Below are 25,418 nucleotides of genomic sequence, written 5' to 3'. Positions count from 1 at the left end.
AGCTATGTTTACTTGTCATTTTAGAGATTTGTTTCTGTACACTTAAAGCTGCTACGAGGAGTGTTGCACTGATTATCCATCAGTCTCAGTTTCATCTGATGCCTCCGTATGATTTATATAATCAAATGAGACCATCGTCAAGGAGATGAGCTATTTTGAAATAATGATTTCAGATGCTTGTCTCTGGGTCGGATTCCCCACGAAATCTACTGAGAAGATTTACTGCACACAGACGGTATGCACAGCCACAATCTTGCAAACAGCTGTTTTTCATCTCTCGCTCCTCTCTTCAAAACAAATGCAATGAGCTACCAGAGGGTGAATGGAGATCTTTGCGACACCAGGCAACGCTCATGAGAAATGAAGTCATTCCTCCATGAAACACTACCGCTTTTGTCCACAGGGGCATGCAAAGTCAACATAAATCCACAACTCCTTGAAGTAGCTTTAAAAAGGATCACAATGAAACGACAGCAACATTAAAAATTGTAAATCCTGCCGTACGTACTGTTCTTTTGTCCAGGTGTGAAGTAACAGAGAGAATATAGATGGAGGGAGAGATAAAAGGAGGTGGTAGATAGAGGAGAAAAAGCAGAAGAGGGTGCGAGAGAGAAAATCTTTATGTAAGTGTCTGCTGACCTGTCCATCTCTATTTGGCAAGTTGGACTGTACTCCTACTGACAAACAAAGAATTTATTGAACTCTTAAAAGTTGTCTGGTATGAATAAGGCCGTTGAATTTTACACAAAAAGTTTGTATCTTTGGGGAAATGACTCTGGCTCATGCAACTGCAGTAAGCGACACTTCTTTCTTCCTTCGTAAATGTATGTGTATGATGCGTCACCCTTATCTGTTATGGCCAAAATGAAAGAACGAATCACGTTTGAATGGATCACTTTCGAGTTTGATATGACTCGAATCTCAAATGGCAGACACTGAATCAAACTGAATGTACTGATGTGACTTGTACGACAACATGCAGTGATATTACAAAGGTTGAATGTAGGCCTATCAGATGCTATCTATGGCATGGTTCAAGCTATTTATAAAGACACAGACAGTGATTGACTATACATCGATCATTATAGCCGCCGCCACAAAGATAAAACAAAAAATTGAATAAATACAAATATACACAAACTCACACCCACACACACCTTACCTTGGGTGAGCTGTAGGATCGTCTCAGGCCATAGACGGATGGATCGGCATAGATCACATCCTCCCTCATCCTCCCTGGCACACGGTCAAAGCGTGCTGAGAGTGAGCGTGCCGGAGAAGTGAAGTTGTGTGGCCCCGGTGAGTAGGGCCCCCTGGATGTTGCAGGGGACCTAGGTACAGACCTGGAGCGTGGCTGGATGGACAGACGCCTCATGGAGGCCTGGGCCATTTCCATGGGGCCCTCGTTATAGTACTGGGGCCCCCAGGAGTCTCTGGACATCGGGGGCCCATAGAGTGGAGGAGGCCCATCCCTCAATGACCTGCGCTTCTCCTCCACTGTCCAGTGACGATCATAACCTCCCACAGCCGAAATGGAGCAGATACTGTCAGGGCGAACCCCTGGAGGATAGAGAGGGAATTCCTCCACATACTGAGGACCACCAGGGTAGACGCCATAGTAGTCAGCCGAAACACCCCGGTTTACTGTGTAGTAGTGAGAGGGGCTGAAAAGAGAAGAAATCAGTTAATTAAATGTAATGATCATTTTTAAAAAATCAGTGTCTTATACTGTTCTCCTCACTATTTAAGTTTCCTTGCAGTTGTATAGCACTTTCCCTACTGATTCATATTCTCTCAACCGAGAATATAAATACACTTTATGTTTTTAAAGTTCTTTTTTGTGGAAAGGTACACAGAAAAGTCATGTGACAAAAACATGGAAGAAAAAGACAATGCAGATGAAGCACAACAATACAGATATAAAGCAGCAATTCAAACATAATACACAGGAATGGAGCAAAAAATATAAACATTCACAAACAGAAGGATAGAAATAAAGGAAAGAGTACAAAAGGAAATAAAGTAAGAGGAAGTCAGGTTATTTGTTCAAGTTTGAGTGACATATTTGAAATGTAGTCATTTTTCTCTCTTCAGTTGTTTGTGCTGTCTTTTCCCAGTTCCCATCTCAATGTTCCTCCCCGCTTTTTATGCTGCCTTCAAATGGGGTTGTGTTTACCGTGTTCACGAGAAGAGTCCATAGCCCCCTCTTGTGGTATTCACGGATTTGGAAGTGGACATTTTCTGACAGCTCCGAGTTGTGACGTTTTCAGAAATGGCAAAGGCCATGGGGGAGTTCGTTCATTTTTCAGTGGATGGTAAGTTAATATATTGTAATTTTAGTCATGTAATTTTTCTCAGCAATTTTATAATATGTCTGAGGAAAATGTTGAGAGGCGGCACGGTGGTGCAGTGGTTAGCGCGGTCGCCTCACAGCAAGAAAGTCCTGGGTTTGAGCCCTGGGATAGTCCAACCTTGGGGGTCATCCCAGGTCATCCTCTGTGTGGATTTTGCATGTTCTCCCCGTGTCTGTGCGGGTTTCCTCCGGTTTCTTCCCACAGTCCAAAGACATTTAGGTCAGGTGAATCGGCCATACTAAATTTTCCCTGTGTGTGTGTGTGTGTGTGTGTGTGTGTGTGTGTGTGTGTGTGTGTGTGTGTGTGTGTGTGTGTGTGTGTGTGTGTGTGTGTGTGTGTGTGTGTGTGTGTGTGTGTGTGTGTGTGTCCTGTGATGCACTGGCGGCCTGTCCAGGGTGTCTCCCCATCTGCCGCCCAATGACTGCTGGGATAGGCTCCAGCACCCCACGACCCTAAATTGGATAAGCGGTTTGGATAATGGATGGATGGAAAATGTTGACATTCCCAACGGCCTCATCTTTTTCCACTGTCAATATGCCTTTGCATTTCCTGAATTACATGGAGGAGGAGTCTTTTGGCGTCCATGTAGCCTAGCAGCGGTGTTCTCACAACTGAATGACTTGAACGCCAAGCATATCGTGTACACGACGTCCCGTGTCGTAACCACGAGTTCCATTTGAAGGCAGCATTAATAATTCATAGTTCACGCTCAAAGCATGTACATTTTAGTATGCGCGATGTTAGCATGCAAATGAAGAATGTGACCAGAATGTGTATACACACTGCACAGGCGAATATACTAAAATGAAGGTGAGCAATGCTGGGCAAAAGTTAGCATGGGCTAGCTATACTTTGAAATATACAGCGAAAGATTCTGCCCCCTCACTTCCGCTTGAGAGCCTTGTGTATTGCAAACGGATGGACAGCAAATAGGGACCAACGGAGACGCTGGCTTGCAAAAAAAAAAAAACAGTTTTAAGTTACACTCGCTGCTTGTTGCTTTACGTAAGCTTATGGTCACTAAACAATCTAAACTTTCCCATAACTCTTTGCACTTTTGTCTTTTCCATGGAAACGACTGGCCAGTCGAAGACTTTCAAAACCAATATGGCGGACAATGTAGTAGGAGGAGCAGCCGGTGTTGGCAAATTCAAGTACTTTTTTTTTTGGCAAGTTCATATTTCATGGCAGATTATGTTTTTAGTATTAATTACGGGCTAAGGCTATATCAAAAGTGACGAAGCAAAAGCAACAAAGTTCTTCTAATTCTAACCTGATGAAGTCCTGGTGTAAGAAACGGCGATGTAATGTAGCGGTTCAGTGATCGTCATTGTGCAACCAACCACCACTATTGGCGATATTTTCAGAAAATGATAAATTTCTACATTTTACCACTAAAAAAACACTAATCCCTATAATTTACATAATTTTGATGACATTTGATGTACACTATACATTTATGTAATGAACATTTATGAAACCCCTAGAATAGGTGAGTAAACTATTACATAGTCTTCAAATAAAAACGTGGGTAAACTGCTTTAATGTGTTTTAACCCTCCACTACACCACTGGTTAGGTAGGGTCACTTCCGCTACTATAACGTACATAGTATGTGGTGGATACTGCCTTCTACATACTGGATAGTATGCCCTAATAGTATGCACGTACACCACATTAAGTATATAAAATGCACTAAAAACACTGCTTCTATCTCTCTTTGGCATTGTGTACCTACCTGTTCATGTCTTCTTGTGCAGCCATACCACGCCGCTGGTTGACCCACTGCTGAAGCTGTGTCATGGAGCTCTTCCTTTGGGCGAGCCTCTCAGGAGCCGTCCTGGGCACAAACCCCCTCCTGAGCACCACATTGTCCGGATGTTCCCTGGTACTCTGCGGTACACCACCCCCTTTTGGATGACCCTGAGGTGGGTGATCATTACTGTGACTTCCAGGAGCACTGTTATGGAGGGGTGGGCCATTGTATACATTGTAACCCCCTCCATTCGGTTGGTGGTTGGAACGAGGAGTGTGGCTGGAGCCTGGGCAGGGGCCACCCTTGTCTCTGTCTGTGTCTCTCTGGCCACCTCCTGTTTTGCCCTCTCTCATCCTTCCCTCCTGGTCCATGTTGGGGGTGGAGGGAGAGGGTGTTTCTGTGCTGTCAACCCCGTTGAGTTCAGGTTTGGGGGGTCGGTTGCTGTCTGCGTTGTTGTTGTTGTGGATGTGTGTGTTTGTCTGTGGATGCTGCTGCGTGTCTGTGTCTGGGGCTTTGTTTACCATCATATGGTCTGGATCACTAGTAGTGGTGACGCTCTCTGAGTTTGTCCTGCAGCGTACAAAAAAGTACAAGAAAAAGGTAAATAAGGAAAACGGTGCATTTAATGTTGGCATGCACAGAGATAGCGAGGTATAGTCCAACTGTGTGTGTACACCATGTTCCGCTAACCTATTTTAATTGCTAATAAGCTAAGCTGCAAATGGAAAATAAATATTTCTGAATACATATTTGTATGTACTTTAGGTAAGAAAGTTGATGTGTTAACATGATCTGAGAATGAGTGATGGAAACAGAATGGTCCTAATTTTTCAGATGGCAAATACGTTTACATCCTTCTCCATTTTCTCTTGAATGTTTTTAATTATGTCTTGTCACATTCTGCACATAGGCAGATTGTTTAGTGCAACGTTTGTGTGCAGCCCGCTCCCCTGCAATGCACTGTTTTTGTTTGTTTTGGGATTGTAAGTACAATTAGCCCTGTCTGCAGCTTTTTTGTGCAATCCCTAGGTCCTTTTTGAGAAATCGAACACCATGTCAAAATGGCTGAGTGCGCTGTTTTTTTCCCCAAGTTAATATTTGGGTGTTGTTGCATCGTTGCTATTTTACCGTAAACCAACACATACTGATCAGTACTTAAGGTCTGAGTCTCATCATCTTCTGGAGCACAAACTAGGAGTCATCAGGACGCTGTACCACCGAGCTGATAACATCCCCACCGACACAGCGGCCGGGGAAGGGGAGAAATCCCACATTAAACAGGCCCTGGTTAAGTGTGGTTATCCTAACTGGGCGTTTGTCAAAGCCGGGAAGATGCCCAAACAGTGCACCAGCCAATCGAAGAGAGGAGAAGGATAACAGCTGCCTAAGCATAAACCAGTGGTGATTCCGTATGTGGCGGGAGTTTCAGAACAGTTGAGATGCGTATTTTCCAAACACCGGGGGTTGTTTGGGGGTTGCTTTCAACCCCCAAAACATGCTGCACCAGAAATTGGTCCACCCCAAGGACCGGGTCCCCTGGCACAAACAGAGCAGTATAGTGTCTTTATGCATGCTCAATAATCAAGGTAAGGAAATCACAGAAAGGTGAACCAGTTCATCAGGAGCAACTGATTCACCTTTATGTGAGAGCAATATAATGTACGCTGTTAATTGCTGGGAGGATTGCCGTGACTTGTACATCGAGGAAACCAAACAGATGCAGGCCAAGAGGATGGCACGACACAGAAGAGCTAATGCATCAGGCCGGGACTCCGCAGTCTACACCCATCCACAGGCCAGTAGCCACTCTTTCAAGGATGAGGATGTGCGCATCCTTGATAGGGAGGAACGCTGGTTTGAACAGGGAGTCAAAGAGGCCATCTATGTTAAGAGGGAACGACCATCCCTGAACCGAGGGAGGGGCCTAAGAGGGCATGCTGTGATTGCAACTATTCACCAATCCTCTGTGAATAGTACATATGGCCATTGTAACTCCAGTTAACAGCCATGGCAATCTGCATATGAAACCAATCGTTGTTTTAGGCCGTTATGTATTGTTTATAAGGGTGGGGATACCTGCAGTCAATTGAGACTGAGGAGGTCATTTAGATGAGTGGTGAAAGGTTTCTCTCAATATATGTTGTATCCAGATTAGAGTCCTGCATTGGGTACCCGGTGGGTGACCCGCAAAAATGTCGTTAGCAGGTGATATTTTGTCTCGTTTTTGGTTGTGGGTTCGGTCGGGGGTAAAACAAAGGAACGGGCGGGCGGGTCGCGGGTGTGGGATAATAACATTTAAAAATAGTATTTACTATGTGGTTTTTTTAACCTCTCACCTCATCAATCATATCCGGCTGTCAGCGGTCGTTAGCCCGTTAGCGTTTAAGCTGCTGCAGCATGCTCGAAATTGAAATGGCTGATGAGCTGAAGGCAAAAATAGCTAGTGGAGAATATCAGATTGCCGACAATTCTTCTCCAAGAGCGAAGTCCAATGTCTGGGGGGCTTTTGGCGTATTCATAGATGGTGAAAATAACCAAGTCAATGGGTTTGCTGCTTGTGAAAAGTGCCAAAAAGTGTTGGCTTAGGATAGCCGCAAACTCGGTACGTCGTCACTGAAGAAGCACATTGAAACCTGCCGTGCCAATGTTCCCACCAGTATAACAACAATTAACCACTACTTTACAAGAAAAGTTGACCTAAAAGCAACCAAAAGGGAAGACAAAGAGAGGGTTGCCAAACTAGCAGTAAAATTTGTCTGCGCATATATAGTTTACATGAGTGCGTCCTGCATCATAGCACTGCGAGACATGTCTCGCAGTGTTTCGGGTCGGGTCGCAGGTCTTGTATCAATGGGTCGGGTGGGGTTGCGGAAGTAATGGTTTATATGTGCGGGTTGCAGGGCGGGTACGGCATTGCACGTTCCGGGGGCGGGGCGGGTGCGGGTCTCAAAAAACAAACCCGTGCAGGACTCTAATCCAGATGAACTGATTCAACTTTCTGTGATTTCCTTACCTGGATTATTGGGCATGCATAAAGACATTTGGGTGGAAACATTACGTGTGTGTGTGTGTGTGTGTGTGTGTGTGTGTGTGTGTGTGTGTGTGTGTGTGTGTGTGTGTGTATGACAGCAGGGCGGGGGGAGGGGGTGTTGGTCTATCTGTATTTTCCTTTAACGCCTGTCTTTCGTACCTCTCGGTTAGCTGGAGATTTACTTGTGCAGCGTTGCTCATAACCTTGATCCACTCTTCCTGTTCCTCTTTGCTGTCTGCGCTGAAATAGTAGGTCCTTGTCCCTGCGTGTTCAGCCTGCATGCAGAACACAATAGGATTCTTAAACTCCCCTTCCTCCTCCTCCTCCTCCCCCCCCCTCCTCCTCCTCCTTGTGCCAAACCTGGAGAGAAAGAGAAAGAAGAGAAAGAAGGCAATGAGACAGAGGCAAATTATTAACAATACATTATAATCACCCCCTGGTTATCATTACAACATAAAATGCCCCCTCATGCAGGTAACACATTTCTTTGGCTGTGTACTGTATTTAGCAAAGCAGTGAATTTGCATGCATTTTATTTAAAACTGACATAGAGAAGGCACCGGCAAAATATACAATGTGGGGAAAAAACGCAGGGCAGGTGTGTGTGTGTGTGTGTGCGTTTTTTTTTGTTTTGTTTTAATTAGGATACGACTACTAAAAAATCTGTAAGTCTGACATGCAATGAGAAAACTTTTTCATGCAGCTGCTTGGCACAGGATAAGGGATAAACAGAGGAGTAATGAAAGACAATACTACCTAGATTATTTCACAGGCATAGTGAAGGACGGCTAAGGCCCAGGGATCCTCACAGGAATGGATATGAAAGCGATGGAGTGGAGAGAGTGAGGGAGATAAGGATCAGGGGTTAAGTGTCAAAAGGTCATTTAGTACATGATATGGTCATCTGCAGGATCTAGGTAGGGGTGTTTAAGGTTAGGACAGTAAATACCCTACTGTGTATTGCTGCCTAGATTAACATTAGGGCCCTTAAGAGCTGTGGTTTTCTTTTTTTTTTTTAGGTGGAAAAAAAAAGAAGCTCTGAATCCATCCATCCATCCATTATCCAAACTGCTTATCCTGCTCTCAGGGTGGCGGGGATGCTGAAGCCTATCCCAGCAGTCACTGGGCAGCAAACGGGGAGACACCCTGGACAGGCCGCCAGGCCATCACAGGGCAAGCTCTGAATCATATACACATATTTTTGATAAAGCTATAGCAAAAGGGCATCTGATGTCTTGTAATGTCACCAATCGACCACATGAGGGCAGCAAGACACAGAGAAGCGATGGAGCATTTGATGATCATTCGTTTGATAGCTTGACAAAAACTAATTGTGAATTAGTGTACATATTACAAATGAGTGAAATTATGAGAGATTACAAATGAGTGAACTTATGAGAGATTCAGATACAGTCTGTGTTAGCAATTAACTGGATACGATGTCACTACAACATGAGACAAAGCGACGGGCTATGTGCAGCAAAACAAGTATTAAACCTCCTCTGGGGTTTTCCCCAGGTCATTCTGAGTAAGAAACCTCTTCTCAGAGCAGTGGCTGATGTCGTGCCATGCTGGATAGTGTCTTGTGTAAAAACCACTCACTGACACACAAGTCAGTAATTCAGTCAGTTGTGAAGGCGAAACAAGGTTTTGTTTGTATGGATTTGTAAAGAGTACCATTTGGTAGATAAAGTTCGACATTAAATGACAATAATCGATACCCAATACAAAGTGAATGCAACTAATTCCAGAACACATACACATAAGATGAAAAATGAAGACTACGGTTAGAGTACATACAAATATTTGTATGCCAGCCTCGAAATGTTTGTCATCACATAATCAGAGTCATGTTTACTGGCCATGTAGGTCTGCACATACATGGAATGTGATTCTGGTTTCGTGGCTCTCTCAGTGTACTTAAAATAGAATAACAACACTACAACACAACAATCTTCAGATATACACACAAGGACTGACTTATACAGGCGAAATAAGAGGTAATAAGGGTCAGTGGTGCAGAGAATATATCAGAGATGCTGAAATAGCTGTTAGCAGGTTACTTACATACACACCTGTTTTTTCATTTTCTGTGTGATGAAAATTATTTGTTTGTGGTAACACCTTTACTTAATGAAATGTAACTGGCAATTTGGGTTGTCTGTGTGTGTCTATACAAATTCGGGTATGTGTGAGATAAGAAACAAGAGAGAGAAGACAGATTGTGTGCTGTTGGGCTGACTGCAAAATTTGACCTCTATTGCCCTCATAGCTCACCACTTGTGTGAGAGCATTTAGTGCAATGTTCATGGCCAACCTGGCCCTCAACTCCAAAACACATTAACTCACAACCTGTGGCACAATTCTGCTCAGTTTTGTTTCCACGAAGTGTGGGCTGTTCAGGAGATGCTCTCATTTTAAGAGGGGATGTTGAGTATGTTGGCACCTAGGATGTGTTGTTTGTTCGATTTTGTGTTTTGTTTTGCTCAGCTGTATTGGAAATGAGATCCATCCAGCCATCCATCCATCCATTATCCAAGCCACTTATCCCAATCAGAGTCGTGGGATGCTGGAGCCTATCCCAGCAGTCATTGGGCGGCAGGCGGGGAGACACCCTGGACAGGCCGCCAGTCCACCACAGGGCCGACACATTCACACCTAGGGACAATTTAGTATGGCCGATTCACCTGACCTATATGTCTTTGGACTGTGGGAGGAAACTTGAGCACCCGGAGGAAACCCATGCAGACACGGGGAGAACATGCAAACTCCACACAGAGGACGACCCCCAAGGTTGGACAACTCCGGGGTTCAAACCCAGGACCTTCTTGCGGTGAGGCGACCGCACTAACCACTGCGCAACCGTGCCGCCTGAAAATTAGGTCTTTACCTCAATATATTTCCGAGTCTAAATAAAGGTTGAATGAATAAATAAAAGTAAAAACAAAACCATCAAACACATCTTTTCGCTCATGTTGAGCAAGAAGCAAAAGCCTGAAGAGTTACGCCTCACACTGAAAGACAGAACAGACAACACAAACGGAACTGAAAAGCTCAGGGCGGCGCAAACCCAAACTCCCAGAACGAAATGCAGTTGGTTTTTTCCAGAAATGTGCAATTTCAGTTGGGATGTTTGTAACAATTTAGGAAAAGAACTCGGTCATCAACAGCTTCGAGATAAGGGTGTGTGGGAAACAACTGTTTTTGCACAGCCTCTGAGAGTACAACGTACTGAGATTTTCGCTGTTCAAAATTGGGGCTTAGCAATTACAGATATTGTTGGCTGATATTAATAAACTTCTCTGTTATGGTCAGAGGGGAAAAACTACTACTACTACTACTACTTTCGGCTGCTCCCGTTAGGGGTCGCCACAGCGGATCATCCGTTTCCATTTCTTCCTGTCTTCTGCGTCTTCCTCTGTCACACCAGCCACCTGCATGTCTTCCCTCACCACATCCATAAACCTCCTCTTTGGCCTTCCTCTTCTCCTCTTCCCTGGCAGCTCCATATTCAGCATCCTTCTCCCAATATACTCAGCATCTCTCCTCCACACATGTCCAAGCCATCTCAATCTTGCCTCTCTTGCTTTGTCTCCAAACCGTCCAACCTGAGCGGTCCCTCTAATATAATCGTTCCTAATCCTGTCCTTCTTCGTTACTCCCAGTGAAAATCTTAGCATCTTCAACTCTGCCACCTCCAGCTCCGCCTCCTGTCTTTTCGTCAGTGCCACTGTCTCCAAACCATATAACATAGCTGGTCTCACAACCATCTTGTAAACTTTCCCTTTAACTCTTGCTGGTACCCTTCTGTCGCAAATCACTCCTGACACACTTCTCCACCCACTCCAACCTGCCTGCACTCTCTTTTTCACCTCTCTACTGAAAAAAAAACCCTTATCAATAAATGCATGCATTTATGTCCACTGTGCATATTTTAACGCATTTTCATACTTGTACACAAGTGCAAATACACTCACCGGCCACTTTATTAGGCACACCTGTCCAACTGCTCGTTAACGCAAATTTCTAATCAGCCAATCACATGGCAGCAACTCAATGCATTTAGGCATGTAGACATGGTCAAGACGATCTGCTGCAGTTCAAACCGAGCATCAGAATGGGGAAGAAAGGTGATTTAAGTGACTTTGAACGTGGCATGGTTGTTGGTGCCAGACGGGCTGGTCTGAGTATTTCAGAAACTGCTGATCTACTGGGATTTTCACGCACAACCATCTCTAGGGTTTACAGAGAACGGTCCGAAAAAGAGAAAATATCCAGTGAGCGGCAGTTCTGTGGGCGAAAATGCCTTGTTGATGCCAGAGGTCAGAGGAGAATGGCCAGACTGGTTCGAGCTGATAGAAAGGCAACAGTAACTCAAATAACCACTCATTACAACCGAGGTATGCAGAAGAGCATCTCTGAACGCACAACACGTCGAACCTTGAGGCAGATGGGCTACAGCAGCAGAAGACCACACCGGGTGCCACTCCTGTCAGCTAAGAACAGGAAACTGAGGCTACAATTCGCACAGGCTCACCAAAATTGGACAATAGAAGATTGGAAAAATGTTGCCTGGTCTGATGAGTCTCGATTTCTGCTGCGACATTCGGATGGTAGGGTCAGAATTTGGCGTCAACAACATGAAAGCATGGATCCATCCTGCCTTGTATCAACGGTTAAGGCTGGTGGTGGTGGTGTAATGGTGTGGGGGATATTTTCTTGGCACACTTTGGGCCCCTTAGTACCAATTGAGCATCGTGTCAACGCCACAGCCTACCTGAGTATTGTTGCTGACCATGTCCATCCCTTTATGACCACAGCATTCCCATCTTCTGATGGCTACTTCCAGCAGGATAACGCGCTATGTCATAAAGCTCGAATCATCTCAGACTGGTTTCTTGAACATGACAATGAGTTCACTGTACTCAAATGGCCTCCACAGTCACCAGATCTCAATCCAATAGAGCACCTTTGGGATGTGGTGGACCGGGAGATTCGCATCATGGATGTCCAGCCGACAAACCAGCATCAACTGCGTTATGCTATCATGTCAATATGGACCAAACTCTCTGAGGAATGTTTCCAGTGCCTTGTTGAATCTATGCCACGAAGGATTAAGGCAGTTCTGAAGGCAAAAGGGGGTCCAACCCGGTACTAGCAAGGTGTACCTAATAAAGTGGCCAGTGAGTGTATGTATATATATATATGTGTGTGTGTGTGTGTGTGATGGTGTGCAGTTTGTGTGTGCTTGCGCGTCACAAAAAAACCATCTCTCAAATTAACATCAAACTGGATGTCACTAAATTTCCTGCTTTTAAATTGGGATAAAACTGAGATGCTGGCCGTTGGCCCTGCTAGAGACAGACGCCAATTTGATCAAGTAACGATAACAATCAACAACTTATTTCACAAAGTGTTGCAGCCAAAAATTTTGGTGTTGCATTTGATCCCAGCTTTTACTTTGATAAGCATGTTAAGGAAATCACCAAGACTGCCTTTTTTTTCACTTACGTAACATAGCTAAAATTCGGTCTTTCCTGTCCATGGCTGACGCAGAGACTCTAATACATGCATTTGTTTCATCCAGACTTGATTACTGTATTGTTCTGTTCTCAGGTCTGCCACATGCGAGTCCTAAAAGTCTTCAGATGGTTCAGAATGCTGCTGCTAGAATCCTAACTAAATCTAGGAAATCGGACCATATTACACCAATTCTTGCCTCCCTTCACTGGCTTCCTATCCATGTTAGATCAGAACACAAGGTGCTTCTGCTGACTTATAAAATCCTAAATGGGTTTGCCCCATCCTACCTGTCTGATCTCCTTAAATCATACATTCCATCTTGAGCACTTCACTCTAAAAATACAGGGCTCCTGTGTGTACCCAAAGTTAAAAAGAAGTCAGCTGATGGCAGGGCCTTTTCCTATCGGGCTCCGTTCTTGTGGAATAACCCGCCTGCTGCCGTCAGACAATCAGTCAGTTGAGTCCATTGAATCCAAACTAAAAACTCATCTTTTTGCCTTAACCTACAATTAGTTGCCTTTAAGTTGAGTGCTTCACAACCTGTACTGCATGGTGGGTCAATTTCTGTCTCAGTGATATCTTCTGCCGTCTCTTCTCCCGTGTATGTGAATGGTGTGAGTCTCGCCTGTGTGCACGTGTAGTCTGTCCTCCTCCCAGGTCTCCACGGTGATGGTGGTCACCACTGGGACACTGCTTGGCATCCTCCACGTCATTTTTTTTTTAATATATATCTTTTAAATCCATATCCTGTTTCAATGTTACATCCTCCTCTCTCCGATGTGTAACTGTTTTCTCTTGTCTCTTCTCCTGTGTATGTGAACGGTGTGATGTGAGTCTCCCCTGTGTGCATGTGTAGTCTGTCCTCTTGTCAGGTCTACATGGTGATGGTGGTCACATGGCTCAGGTCCTGGGCTGTTCCGGTGGCGTCTAGACACTGCTTGGCATCCTCCTTATAATTCCATTATAAGTCTGTTATCCTCTTTCAATGTTGTATTGTGTAAATTGTGTAAACACAACACCCATTGCATGTTGTCCGTCTTGGGAGAGAGATCCCTCCTCTGTTGCTCTCCCTGGGGTTTCTTCCTATTTTTCCTCCCTGTTAAAGGGTTGTTTTTTTTTTTAAGGGAGTTGTTCCTTATCCAATGCGAGAGTCTAAGCACAGGATGTTGTGTTGCTGTAAAGCTCCCTGAGGCAAATTTGTAATTTGTGATATTTGGGCTATACAAATAATACTGACTTAAAATGATTTGACTTAACATCTGTTTATTTGTGTCCTTCTATGTGTCTTTATATATTAGATACATAATTATCAATAAACATTTAATGAAGAAATATTTACTTAATATTAAATAATATATAATAACCTATTTAATTAATACATATTCAATATTTATTATTAATATCAAATAAATAAGTTAAATTTGGGTCTATACAAAACAGGAGTGTCATCATTGAGAAGACTGGTAACTTGAGTGAGCTATTTGTGTGCTAGTTGTGTGTGTAGAAGCTTCGATGAGGTTTGCTTTTGTTTGCAAGTGATGGAGTGGATGGAGTCGGAGGTGGAGTGGGTGGGTGTGCGATCATGTGTGCACACGACACACGTGAATGTATGCATGTTTCATGTGTGCAGATTTCATGGTGCATGCGTTCCCATCCGTCTGTTGACCTTTCCTCCCCTCCTCCCTCTTGATCCCCATGTCCTACCCCCTCCCCCTCCCCCACCCCCAGCAGTGGTTAGCAATTCCAATCCAGTCTCCAAGCAGTGTTCCTGCTCACTCCAGCAACGTCCTGTTTCTACTGCCACAATCATCAACACAATCACTGTTAGAAACCGATTTGCTGCATTACACAAAAATAATGACGGGGAGACATCTCCGTATTGATAACCATAAATTATAATTTACCTTCATTAAATACAGTAGAATTTTTCTTATGCTATTTTGATTTTTTTTTAAACACGTCTTTTCCTTGTAGCGCTACAAATTTATAGTCATCCTGATGCAAGCATTTTTTTTTGTGTGCGTGCAAATGATTAAATCTTGTTGTGTGTTATGTATGAACACATCAAGTCCATACAGACACAGCAGCTACTGCTGCTCACTGAAGGGTGTAGTTGAGCGAGCTGGAGACACGGCAGATATATGCCGCACATGATCAGTTACCAGGATGTGTGTGTGCGCATGTGTGTGTGTGTGTTAGAAGAGCGTATGACTGATGGTGTTAAGTCAATGTGTGTGTGAGTGTGTGAGGAAGATGCTCATAATCATAAGGGAAATGATGTCACTTGCCTCCAAGTCATTTCCTTCCAGCGTGGAGTATATTTAGGCGCCACCCCCACAGTATGGCGTATTTGGACCCCACCCATACAGTGATGGGGAGGTGATGCAATTGGCTGAAACCAGCAGGGACTTGCCTACATACCCAATAAGGGAGGCAGTGGCTACGGGGAAAACGGGGAGGGGAGGGGAGGGCGTATTATGTGTCACACATTTCTATATCATCCAGTATCCTTCCCTACCCTTCCATTGTTCCCCTTCCTTCTTTCATTTCTCCCCCCACATCTCTCTCCACCTCCTGGACTTTTCAGCTTTGCTTATCGCTCTCTTCATACTGCTCTATTTGTCCATCACCCCCCCCCCCTCCTCGTGGATTTCAATCTCTCTGTTTGTCCTTCCCCCTACGCAAGACCAAGCTCAAAGTTCAGAATAGTGGAAATGATGATATAAGGGTAGTGCACTTTTACTGAATACTACTATCATCTGAGGGGACAAATGAATTAAGGAAAGCCATCATAAAGTTAAGGATGCACTAATCTAAGGAATCATACGGAGCGTTTTCATTTGAAAACAAATTGCGACATGTTAAGGGTGACGTTTATTAAAATCTGTCTTTATTTCTTTACTTGGAATCTGCAGTTCTCCATCTGAAACATGAATCACCACATGTAAAGGCCGTCTTGACAACCTTATGTGATTAGCAGATTATACAACAGCATCCTGTTAAGCAAGCTGTTACAGATGACTCACATCCATCCCATTTTGTGTGTCTGTCTGGGTGTGTGTACTCTTTGTACACCGTGTACCTGGCATGTGGGTCTCAAACACAATTGTACCTGTCCATGAGTGTGTTTGTCTATGATGAAACTGTTCAATGTGCAGTGTGTGTGTGTGTGTGTGTGTGCTTGAGTAGAGGGGGAGTTGTCTGTGTGTGTGGCCATAGTACACGGCGTCTCTGAGCAGTCAAACATGCTCTCTGGTCTTTTGACACCAGTAACCTCATGATCGTTGTCGTACATTATCGAACTGAAAAATTCCTGTCTAGCTGGACACCCACAGTGAGACAGACACACAGGCATGTGCACACAGGGACGCACAGAAACACACACATGCATACATATATGGTACACTTTGCACAGTTCCTCGTCTAAAAACACACACATGGGCTGATAAAAGGTACATATCGAACACTGTCCCATTTCTGTCTTTGTCCCTCTGTTACTCACTGTAAAAAGTGTCTCTTCAGAAACAAGAAAAAAATACATATTAAATCAGAAAGATTTGCTTGCATTAAGCAAAATTTAAAAAAAAAAGAAAAGAAATGGAGTGAGCCAAATTCACTTGATTAGATTTCCTGAAATAAGCATAAATACCGTAGCTTTGAAGCAGATGAGTGCTTAAAACTAGCCAAAAGACAGGCTTGGTGAGTAATGGAATACAGTAACGGCGTCCAGGTGGTGTGGCAGTCTATTCCATTGCCTACCAACACGGGGATCGCCGGTTCGAATCCCCGTGTTACCTCCGGCTTGGTCAGGTGTCCCCTACAGACACTATTGGTCGTGTCTGCGGGTGGGGAAGCCGGATGTGGGTATATGTCCTGGTCGCTCCACTAGCGCCTCCTCTGGTCAGCCAGGGTGCTTGTTCGGGGGGGAGGGGGAACCGGAGGGAATAGCGTGATCCTCCCACGTGCTACGTCCCCCTGGCGAATATCCTCACTGTCAGGTGAAAAGCGGCTGGCGACTCCACATGTATCGGAGGACGCATGTGGTAGTCTGCAGCCCTCCCCAGATCGGCAGAGGGGGTGAGGCAGCGACCGGGATGGCTTGGAAGAGTGGGGTAATCAGCCAAGTAAAACTGCAGGGAAAGGGGGGGGCCCAAAAAAACAGAAAGAATACAGTAACAGCCGTTACGTAATCAGGGTAAAAAAAATTAACTGTATTCCAATACAATTACAGGGGAAAAAAAGTAATCCGATTACCAATAAAATGTTTAAAAATGGGGATTATTTTTCAGGATTACATTTTGAAAATAATATAAAGCACATGTTGTTCCCACAGCGCCGCGCGGGTGGCACCGCACAACTGCCGCCGTGGGCTACTCGTCGCAAATTGTGGTCACTCACTCACTCATAGAGGACGTGAGAGGGACGCGAGACGTGAGCAGCGCACAAGCATTCTGTCATCCAATCCATACTGACTGCTGTCTGCGTTTGGACGCCTCCGCCCATTTCATCTTGTCTGTCAGCAGCAGCTCCCGGGGTACCGAGTGGACGGTGGCCGGCTAACCTGCCTTCACCAGGCTGACTGACAGCAGAACTTAAATGACTCAAAATAGTTTTCATGTCGGCTTCATGGGAGGAAATCAGCAGTTATTGTATGTATTGATTGATTTTATTTCCACGCCCACCTTTAGTGAGTGAGGGGAATCTGCCTGTAGTGAAACAGACAACCTCATAGATGGACTGGGACTCTTAATCGATCAATGTAGATATGGTTAATAAATTAAAAACACATACAACGGGATATTTGTGTGACAGCCGTGTGCAGATTCCACGTCACTAACATGACAAAAATAGACTCGAACTGTAAAAAAATGGTGGGGGGGTCGTGTGGATTGATACATTTGAAGGAACCCCGACTATTAGGACTTGTAGGCCTTAATATGCTATAATTGCCCTCTCCAACTAAAATAAGTTGTTAGAAATGCATGAAATGTTTTCATCATGTTAAAAATCCTCAACATTTCATATATTTTGACCTATGGAGTTTGCACTACTTTACGTGTGCAATGCACTCTGGGTCGATGACGGGAATTGGTTGCGCTTGAGAGGTAAGCTAATGGTGCTACCATTACCTGTTGCTATTTTTAATGGCCCACAGTAGATAAATTATCAATACAATGCGGTGCTGCTTTTGGTTGTAGTTTCCAGATGAAGGGCAAAAAAAGAAGTGATGTAAATCTTCACAGCTTTCCTAGCGATAAGAAGAGAAGAAAGGGCGGGAAAATGCTTGCGGACGAATACAACTTCCTAAAGACCCGCGGCTGTGTTTTTGCAACTTCTCTCCTGATGCATTTGATGCATTTAGTCAACCACAGCTGCTAAGAGAGATCACAGGTGCTGCTTGTTATAAATGAAGACTAAAAACAAATTTTGTGCCTTCAATTTTCACCCACAAGGGGTCTAAACGCCCTTGGATAGCGAGGGAAATCCACTCAAAAGAAAGGTTAACGACAGAGGAGACACTGGACGCTCTCCTGCTAGGATGTAAACAACCCGCTCCTGCAGTTCAAGCCTCTGAAGGCGAACCATCGGACATGACCCTGATTATGGAGGAACCTAGCAATCCACCCGTTCAGTCAGTTCAGCAATCCTTAAGTGTAGTGTTCTCCAAGTAAAACCGATGCAGCATTTCAGACAGATATAGACACAGACATGTCTGATGCAGTGGTACAGTGGCTGTCAGATTTGCACTATCTGGTAACTACCGACTGTGTTTATGCGGGTAAACATAAAATTGAGTTGGATAAACAAATAGAGGGGGACAGTTAGTCCCAGTATCTGTTCCTCCCAGATGATGAACTTAGCGAGGATAGTCACCCACAGTACAGACTATCTGATCTGGAACGCAAATGTAAATGTAAGTTCATCTGAGCCTTCTCAAATCACCCAGGAATCATAAGCTTCAACTGACACCCATGAAGAATATTGGCTTTTTCTAGTTTTTGAGGAACAGTTAAAACAATTGCTTTAGTATTGTTTAAAGTGTGGCACTTTGATTTTCAAGGAAGATACGAAGGAGCTGCAAAGTGAAGGATCACAGTTGACACTAGAGCTCACATGTGCTAATGGCTGTAGGTACAGATGGCAGACTCAGCCTACTCTGAGTGGGACCAAAGGGGCAGGAAACCTGCTTTTGGCAGAATTAGTTTTCTTCAACAGCATCCATTTTGCTAAATTTTAATGGTTCTGTAGAAACATGAACCGCAAAACAATAAGTGAAGACAATTTAACAACACCGAGGAAGAAGTTTGTGTTTCCTGTTATTGGAAAAACATGGACCAAAGAGTACAGTAAAGTGTTAACTACCATGAATCATGAGAAGTAGAAGTTGTACTCTGTTGAGATGGCCAGTGCGTCTCTCCAGGCCACTCAGCCAAATACTGCACATACACTTTTTCAGACGTGCAGTCAAAAGGTTGTCGACTTCAAAGTAATAAGTTGCACCCATTTTTCGAACTCTAATGCCTTGGGAATCAAAGGTTTTAAGGACGCTCTTAAAGCCATAGAAGAAAATGGATTGAATGTCTCAACCATCTCCACTCACAGACATCCACAAATTGTTAAAGAAATGAGGGTCTGTAATCCAGAAAAATGCCACTGCAGCTAAGAGGAGGGAATGTGAAGGCCTGGGAGAGTGGATTCCATCCATTATACATCATTTATGGCGGAGTGCACAAACCTGTGGGGGTGACGCCGAGGTGTTGAAAGAGAAATGGGTATCATTAATACACCATGTTACCAACTGACCTGACTGGCCAGGGAACAGGCTTTATCACCGATGTGCTCGTGAACCCCTTGATGAGATGAACCAAAGAAGTAAGCTTTGGTTAAGGCCAGGATCTGAAGCCCGCATAGCACTCATGAAGAATGTGAAAGACTCACGGCTTTTGAAAGAGCTGGATCATCTGACCAAGTGCATCAGCACAACACCACTAGAGGTATGTTCAAATATAGAAGTCTTACAAACGGTTTCACCTTAATATAATGTGGTGGTATTTTTTTTTGGCAGGATGTGACTCACATATTTTATTTTTTTTCATCATTTTTTTTAAAAAATTTTATCTTTCAGCAGGTTGCAGGTGATTAGAGAGCCTGCTAGGTTTAAATCTAGTGCGCATGTGGAGTCAATTATTTTAATTAACATGTTTAGTCAGGGAATTTCTCCTAATGCAGATTATCAGACTGACAGCTTGGTCTATAACATTGAGACTGTCTCCCTACCCTGCTGTATTGCTCCCAAACTCTCCTTTCCTAAATGTATGAATCACAATAATCTAATAATCATACCTACCACTGGTGGGGGTGAAATATGCAACGACGTACCTAATAATCTACAGAACCAAACATCTAATGTTATCAAAAGTGTGACCACATATCGTGCAAAGCGTCGGTCATCAAAACTGTCAACAAGGTGTCTAATTCCAATTAATATTTCATCTAGTGGTAGCTCTAAAGTTCTGCCTACTACTGATCACTTCCACAAGATGAAGCGTCCCCACCCAACTACACTTATGCCCATGTAGCGCAGACAAATAAACAAGATGGGGTGTTGCCTTAATATCTAAATCTATTTTCAATCTGACTTCCAGATTTGAATCTAAATTCCAGTCTTTTGAGGGTCTTGTTCTTGGTCCACCTCCCTCAGCCATGAATAGACTTGGCTCGGGTCAAATTGTGATATTCTATCAACCTCCTGGCTGTTACTCACTATTTCTTGAAGAATTTGGAGAGTTTGTCTTAGTCATGTTACTCATTCTGATGAGATTCTAATTCTTGGTGATTTCAATACTCATCTGAATAGGGCTGCTGATCCTCTAAGTAAAGCCTTTTTGGCTCTTGTTGATACTTTTGGGTTCGCTCAGTTTGTTCAGGAGTCGAGTTATTGGAGTGGTAACACCCTTGATTTGGTTTTACCTAAAGGGAGAGCTGTTTCTGAACTGCATGTCTTGCCAACCACATCTGCTGTGTCAGATCATTTTCTCATCAAATTTGAAGCATTATTGGCCTGTCCTGTTAATGTCAGCACAGATGTAATTGCCACTCGCCACATCAGTCCATCTACTGTAGCTGCATTTGGCCAGCAGCTGCCTGAAGTCTTGGCTCCTTTCACTGTAGAGAGTCACTCTGTTGAAAATCTCACTAGTGAATTAAATGTGGCCCTCTCTAGTCTCCTCGATTCAGTTGCATCTCTCACTGCCAGGGCTAGGTGACTAAAGAGGCCTACACGCTAATTTAACGACGAGACACGTGCTCTTAAGCAGGCTTACAGGAAACTGGAACGTAAATGGCGAAAATCAAAATTGGAAGTGTTTTGCCTATCGTGGCACCAGTGTTATTGAAATACAAGCATGATTTATCTGCTGCAAAAGCAGCATATCTCTCTCACTTAATCAATATTAATAAACATAACGGCAGATTTCTCTGACACTGTATCTAAACTCTTTCTTTTTTTTTAACATGGTGATGGAGGTCGCGTGGCTCTGGTCCTAGGCTGTTCCGATGGTATTTGGACACTGCTTGGCATCCTCCTCATCATATTCTTCAGATATCTTATAATTCCATTATAATTCTGTTATCATCTTTCAATGTTGTATTATGTAATTTGTGTAAACACAACATCCATTGTATGTTGTCTGTCTTGGGAGAGCGAATCCTCCTATGTTGCTCTCCCTGAGGTTTCTTCCTATTTTTTTCTCCCTGTTAAAGGTTTTTTGTAGGGAGTTGTTCCTTATCCGATGCGAGGGTCTAAGGACAGGATGTTGTGTTGCTGTCAAGTTCACTGAGGCAAATTTGTAATTTGTGATATTGGGCTACACAAATAAAATTGACTTGACTTGACTTAATAAAGACATTTAGGTTTAATATAAGTGCTGGAACAATAATAAGAAAAATTGCACAAGCATAAGAAAATATTTTACTGCCATATTATTTTTCGTCAACTTGTTTTATGTATTAATTTCTAATTTCAAGGTTTTAAATGCAAACTTGTCTCTTTTCAAGATACTAATATAAATTTTATTTTTATTTATTTATTTAGGATTTTTTTTCTCTGCCCTTTTTCTCCCCAATTGTGCTTGGCCAATTACCCCACTCTTCCAAGCCATCCCGGTCACTGCTCCACCCCCTCTGCCAAGCTGGGGAGGGCTGCAGACGACCACATGCCTCCTCCAATGCATGTGGAGTCACCAGCCACTTCTTTTCACCCAACAGTGAGGAATGCTGCCAGGGGGACGCAGCGCTTGGGAGGATCACACTATTCCCCCAAGTCCCCCCCCCCCCGAAAAGGTGCCCAGACCGACCAGAGGAGATGCTAGTGCAGTGACGAGGACACACCCATATCTGGCTTCCCACCCACAGACATGACCAATTGTGTCTGTAGGGATGCCCGACCAAGCTGGAGGTATTACAGGGATTCGAACCAGCGATCCCTGTGTTGGTAGGCAATGGAATAAACCGCCACGCCACTTGTACGCCCTTACAATTTTTGTTTTAAAAAGCAGAGCAGGTAGGCCACCCATCTTAGTATTTTGTATTCATCATGAGAGTGTAATGGAGAAGGAGAAAGTAGGAGAGACACAGAAGGGAAGGTTCGGGGTTCGTCCCTTGGCTGGTAGGAATACATGTAGGATTCTGGAGACAACAGACATAACCATCCAACTAGGGCTGCACGATATATCGTTTCATCTTCGTCGAACTCTAATGGTGAAAAAAGTTCACTCCTCACAAAATAAATCACACTCATTTGACTTATATATGAGGGCATGTAATTATGTTATCGATCACATTCGCCAACCTGTCACTCTTTGAATTCCTTGAACAGGCCAGCATGTCTGTCGGCGAGATGCATTGCCAAGTTGGATGAGTTGGTTCCCTTGGTCTGTCTGGGTTTAACACTATAACGACTTGGATTTCACTTCTACCTAAAACGACCATGGGCAGTCAAAATGACCGCCGGTTTAAAACTCTATATATTCTGTCAAGGTAATACCCAATTGAGATATTAATGCATTGCATATGTTAGTATGTCTGTTAGGAAACGACTGACACAAAAATTAACATTCTTACAACTATAACACTATTTTTAAACAATTTAAAGTTCAGAGAGACATGGTCAAACTTGAATAGCAAAATTGAAAAAGTGAAAATATTACCTGAAAAACAAAACGGAAAACACATATTGCTGATCTAAAAAACGTAGCAAGGCCTATAAAACGTGAAATGTAAAAAAAAAGGACTGAAAATAAATATTGAAACAGTCCAAAACAAAAACCAGAACTTAAAAACTACTAGAACGACCATGGGCAGTCATTTTGACTGCCACGGTTTCTAAACTATATTCTGTCAAGATAAATACCTAATTCAGATATTAATGCATTGTATATGTTAGTATGTCTGTTAAGAAACTAACTGACACCAAAATTAACATTTTAAAACTTTTGATACTATTTTTCAAACAATTTAAAATGTCCGCTGTCCAACGCCTGTAAATACTGCAATGCCTCGGTGGTAGTCATGGTGCGCCTGAAACGACGTCTGTAACCACACATGTTGGAAATAATCAAAAATCAAGTTTAGACTATTACTCTGCAGCGGAGAACGCTAGTGTGTTTCTAGGACAGAACAATGAACTTTGCGACGGAAATGATGCGACCCACACACGTCAGAAATAGTGAGATGACGCGCAAATTACGAGCGGTCATTTTGACCGCTCATTATTATTTTAGGTAGATCTTATCATAACTTATTTTTTGTGCAGTTGATCTAAAACTCATTTCAATATGCAATTTTAGGAGAATTCAGGGAGCGGCAGGTCTGTCTAAAAAGGTATTAAACTTTGAAAATCCAAAGCAGTCATAATGACTGTCTTGGTCGTTCTACAGACAGGCTATGTGATGTGTGTGGGCTTGCTCTGTCTGTTGTTTAAGTAAGCCAAATAATGTTATATTATCGCTCCCTGCATCTGCTTAGTCAACAAGCTGTGGCGGGTCAGCATGCCTCTCAAAAAAAGCTGCAGTGTGCATATGAGAGAAAGGAAAACATGGTTGACATGCCCACTACGCCTGAAGGGAGTGGAAGCGGAGCCGCCCCACTGTCGCGCATTGACTCAACTCATAGGAAATACGGCTCTTATCAAAACACCGTCATTCTTAAAGTACTGGTACCAATAAAATGGGGGTATAATACCGTTTTTAACGGCAGGGTATTGCGATACCTTTCTAGTATCGGTATGGGGTGTGGGGGGGAACTGGGGCGGAATAGCGTGATCCTCCCATGCGCTACGTCCCCCTGGCGAAACTCCTCACTGTCAGGTGAAACGAAGCGGTTGGTGACTCCACATGTATCGGAGGAAGCATGTGGTAGTCTGCAGCCCTCGGCAGAAGGTGTGGAGCAGTGACCGGGACGGCCCGGAAGAGCGGGGTAATTGGCCAAGTACAATTGGGGAGAAAAAAAAGGCAAAAATATCCACAAAAAATAAAAGATTTTTAACTAACTGAAACTTGGTCAATTCATTTTCAGGTTTTTTTTTTTTTTTTTTTTTTTTTTTTTGAGGGGCGTTTTACTGGCATAAATGCAGATGATACGCCTGAAGCTGGACTGGTAGGGGACATACATGTCACTGTCACTTGTCATAAGTGATATGATAATGTTTGCTTTGACAGAGACTACACGTCTTATATAACTGAGCTCCCAAACCCTACTCTGGCTACTGAACTTGTCAATGCAAAGTAGCTTGTTATATTTAAGACACTGTTATATAAGTGTTATAGCGCCTGCTTGTTATTTTGCACTTTCTGTAACAGAAACATAATATAGGTCCCTCTGAAAAACTCCTTTTGCAATGTAATCATTCAGCTGTCCAAAGTCTCCAAGAACATCTACCCATCTAGGTGTGAGTCTAAGTTTTGCTGATAAACTGTGTTTTGTGCATTAAAAAACACAAACATTTTTTTACCCTTACAGTGGGACAAACCCCCTAAAAATGCTGGAAAAGTCAGATTCTTACAATAAGACAAAAATATCTTGATTTCAAATCACCAATGCTGATGACACTGATATGATCCAGGATATCTAACATTTGGGCCTCGACTATTCTAAGGATGTTTTTTTTTCTCTCTCTTCCTCCTCTGATCCTTTTCCTTCAGCTTTTCCTGCTCTTTTCCTGTTAAAAAATTCAAATCAACATTAATATGCTATCAATCTATATTTGTATCTGTACCATAGGCATGTGACCTTGACTCCTGTTGTTAGGCAGACTTTGACAAGATTAGTGCATGCCCGCCTAAAAGCCATGACAGGTCCCCTGCTGGACTGCCTGCAGCTTCCATGTGGAGTAAACAGGTCCGTGCAGTAAACACGGGCCTGCAATTCATTCTAGGTCATCTCTGCAGCCCAGGGACCAATGCCAGGGGACTGTTTGTGGACCTCAACTTTGCATTAAACTTTATTGTACCAGAGCTCCTGCCAGTCAAAACATCCCTGCTGACTGCGCCATACCCGACTTGTCGATGAGTCTTAAAACTTCCGGACAAATATATGACAACAAATGAGGATGGCAGCAAACACAATGGACCTCGATCACTGACAGCATAAGAGTGTATCCTCTGTGATTTATTTTATTTAACAACCACTTGATTAGTCAGTCGTCTTCCAGTACAAAAAAAAAGTGGTTGGCTAACTTTAACGCTACCATCAAAAAG

The 25,418-nt window shown here is 43.5% G+C and overlaps 1 protein-coding gene across 1 annotated transcript in view; it reads right to left on the bottom strand.

Moving 5' to 3' along the window:
• Window positions 1–25,418, bottom strand: part of plekha6 (pleckstrin homology domain containing, family A member 6) — a 93,513-nt gene that overhangs the window by 33,627 nt on the left and 34,468 nt on the right. The window contains exons 7-9 of the mRNA XM_056273327.1: window positions 7,300–7,415; window positions 4,092–4,679; window positions 1,163–1,664 (exon numbers count right to left, since the gene is read on the bottom strand). Of these exons, the coding sequence (XP_056129302.1) occupies window positions 1,163–1,664; window positions 4,092–4,679; window positions 7,300–7,415 (1,206 nt within the window). The remainder of the gene's footprint in view (window positions 1–1,162; window positions 1,665–4,091; window positions 4,680–7,299; window positions 7,416–25,418) is intronic.

The sequence above is a fragment of the Lampris incognitus genome, chromosome 2 (assembly GCF_029633865.1).
Source record: "Lampris incognitus isolate fLamInc1 chromosome 2, fLamInc1.hap2, whole genome shotgun sequence".
NCBI classification, from domain to species: Eukaryota; Metazoa; Chordata; class Actinopteri; order Lampriformes; family Lampridae; genus Lampris; species Lampris incognitus.
This window is presented reverse-complemented; position numbering and strand designations above follow the sequence as displayed.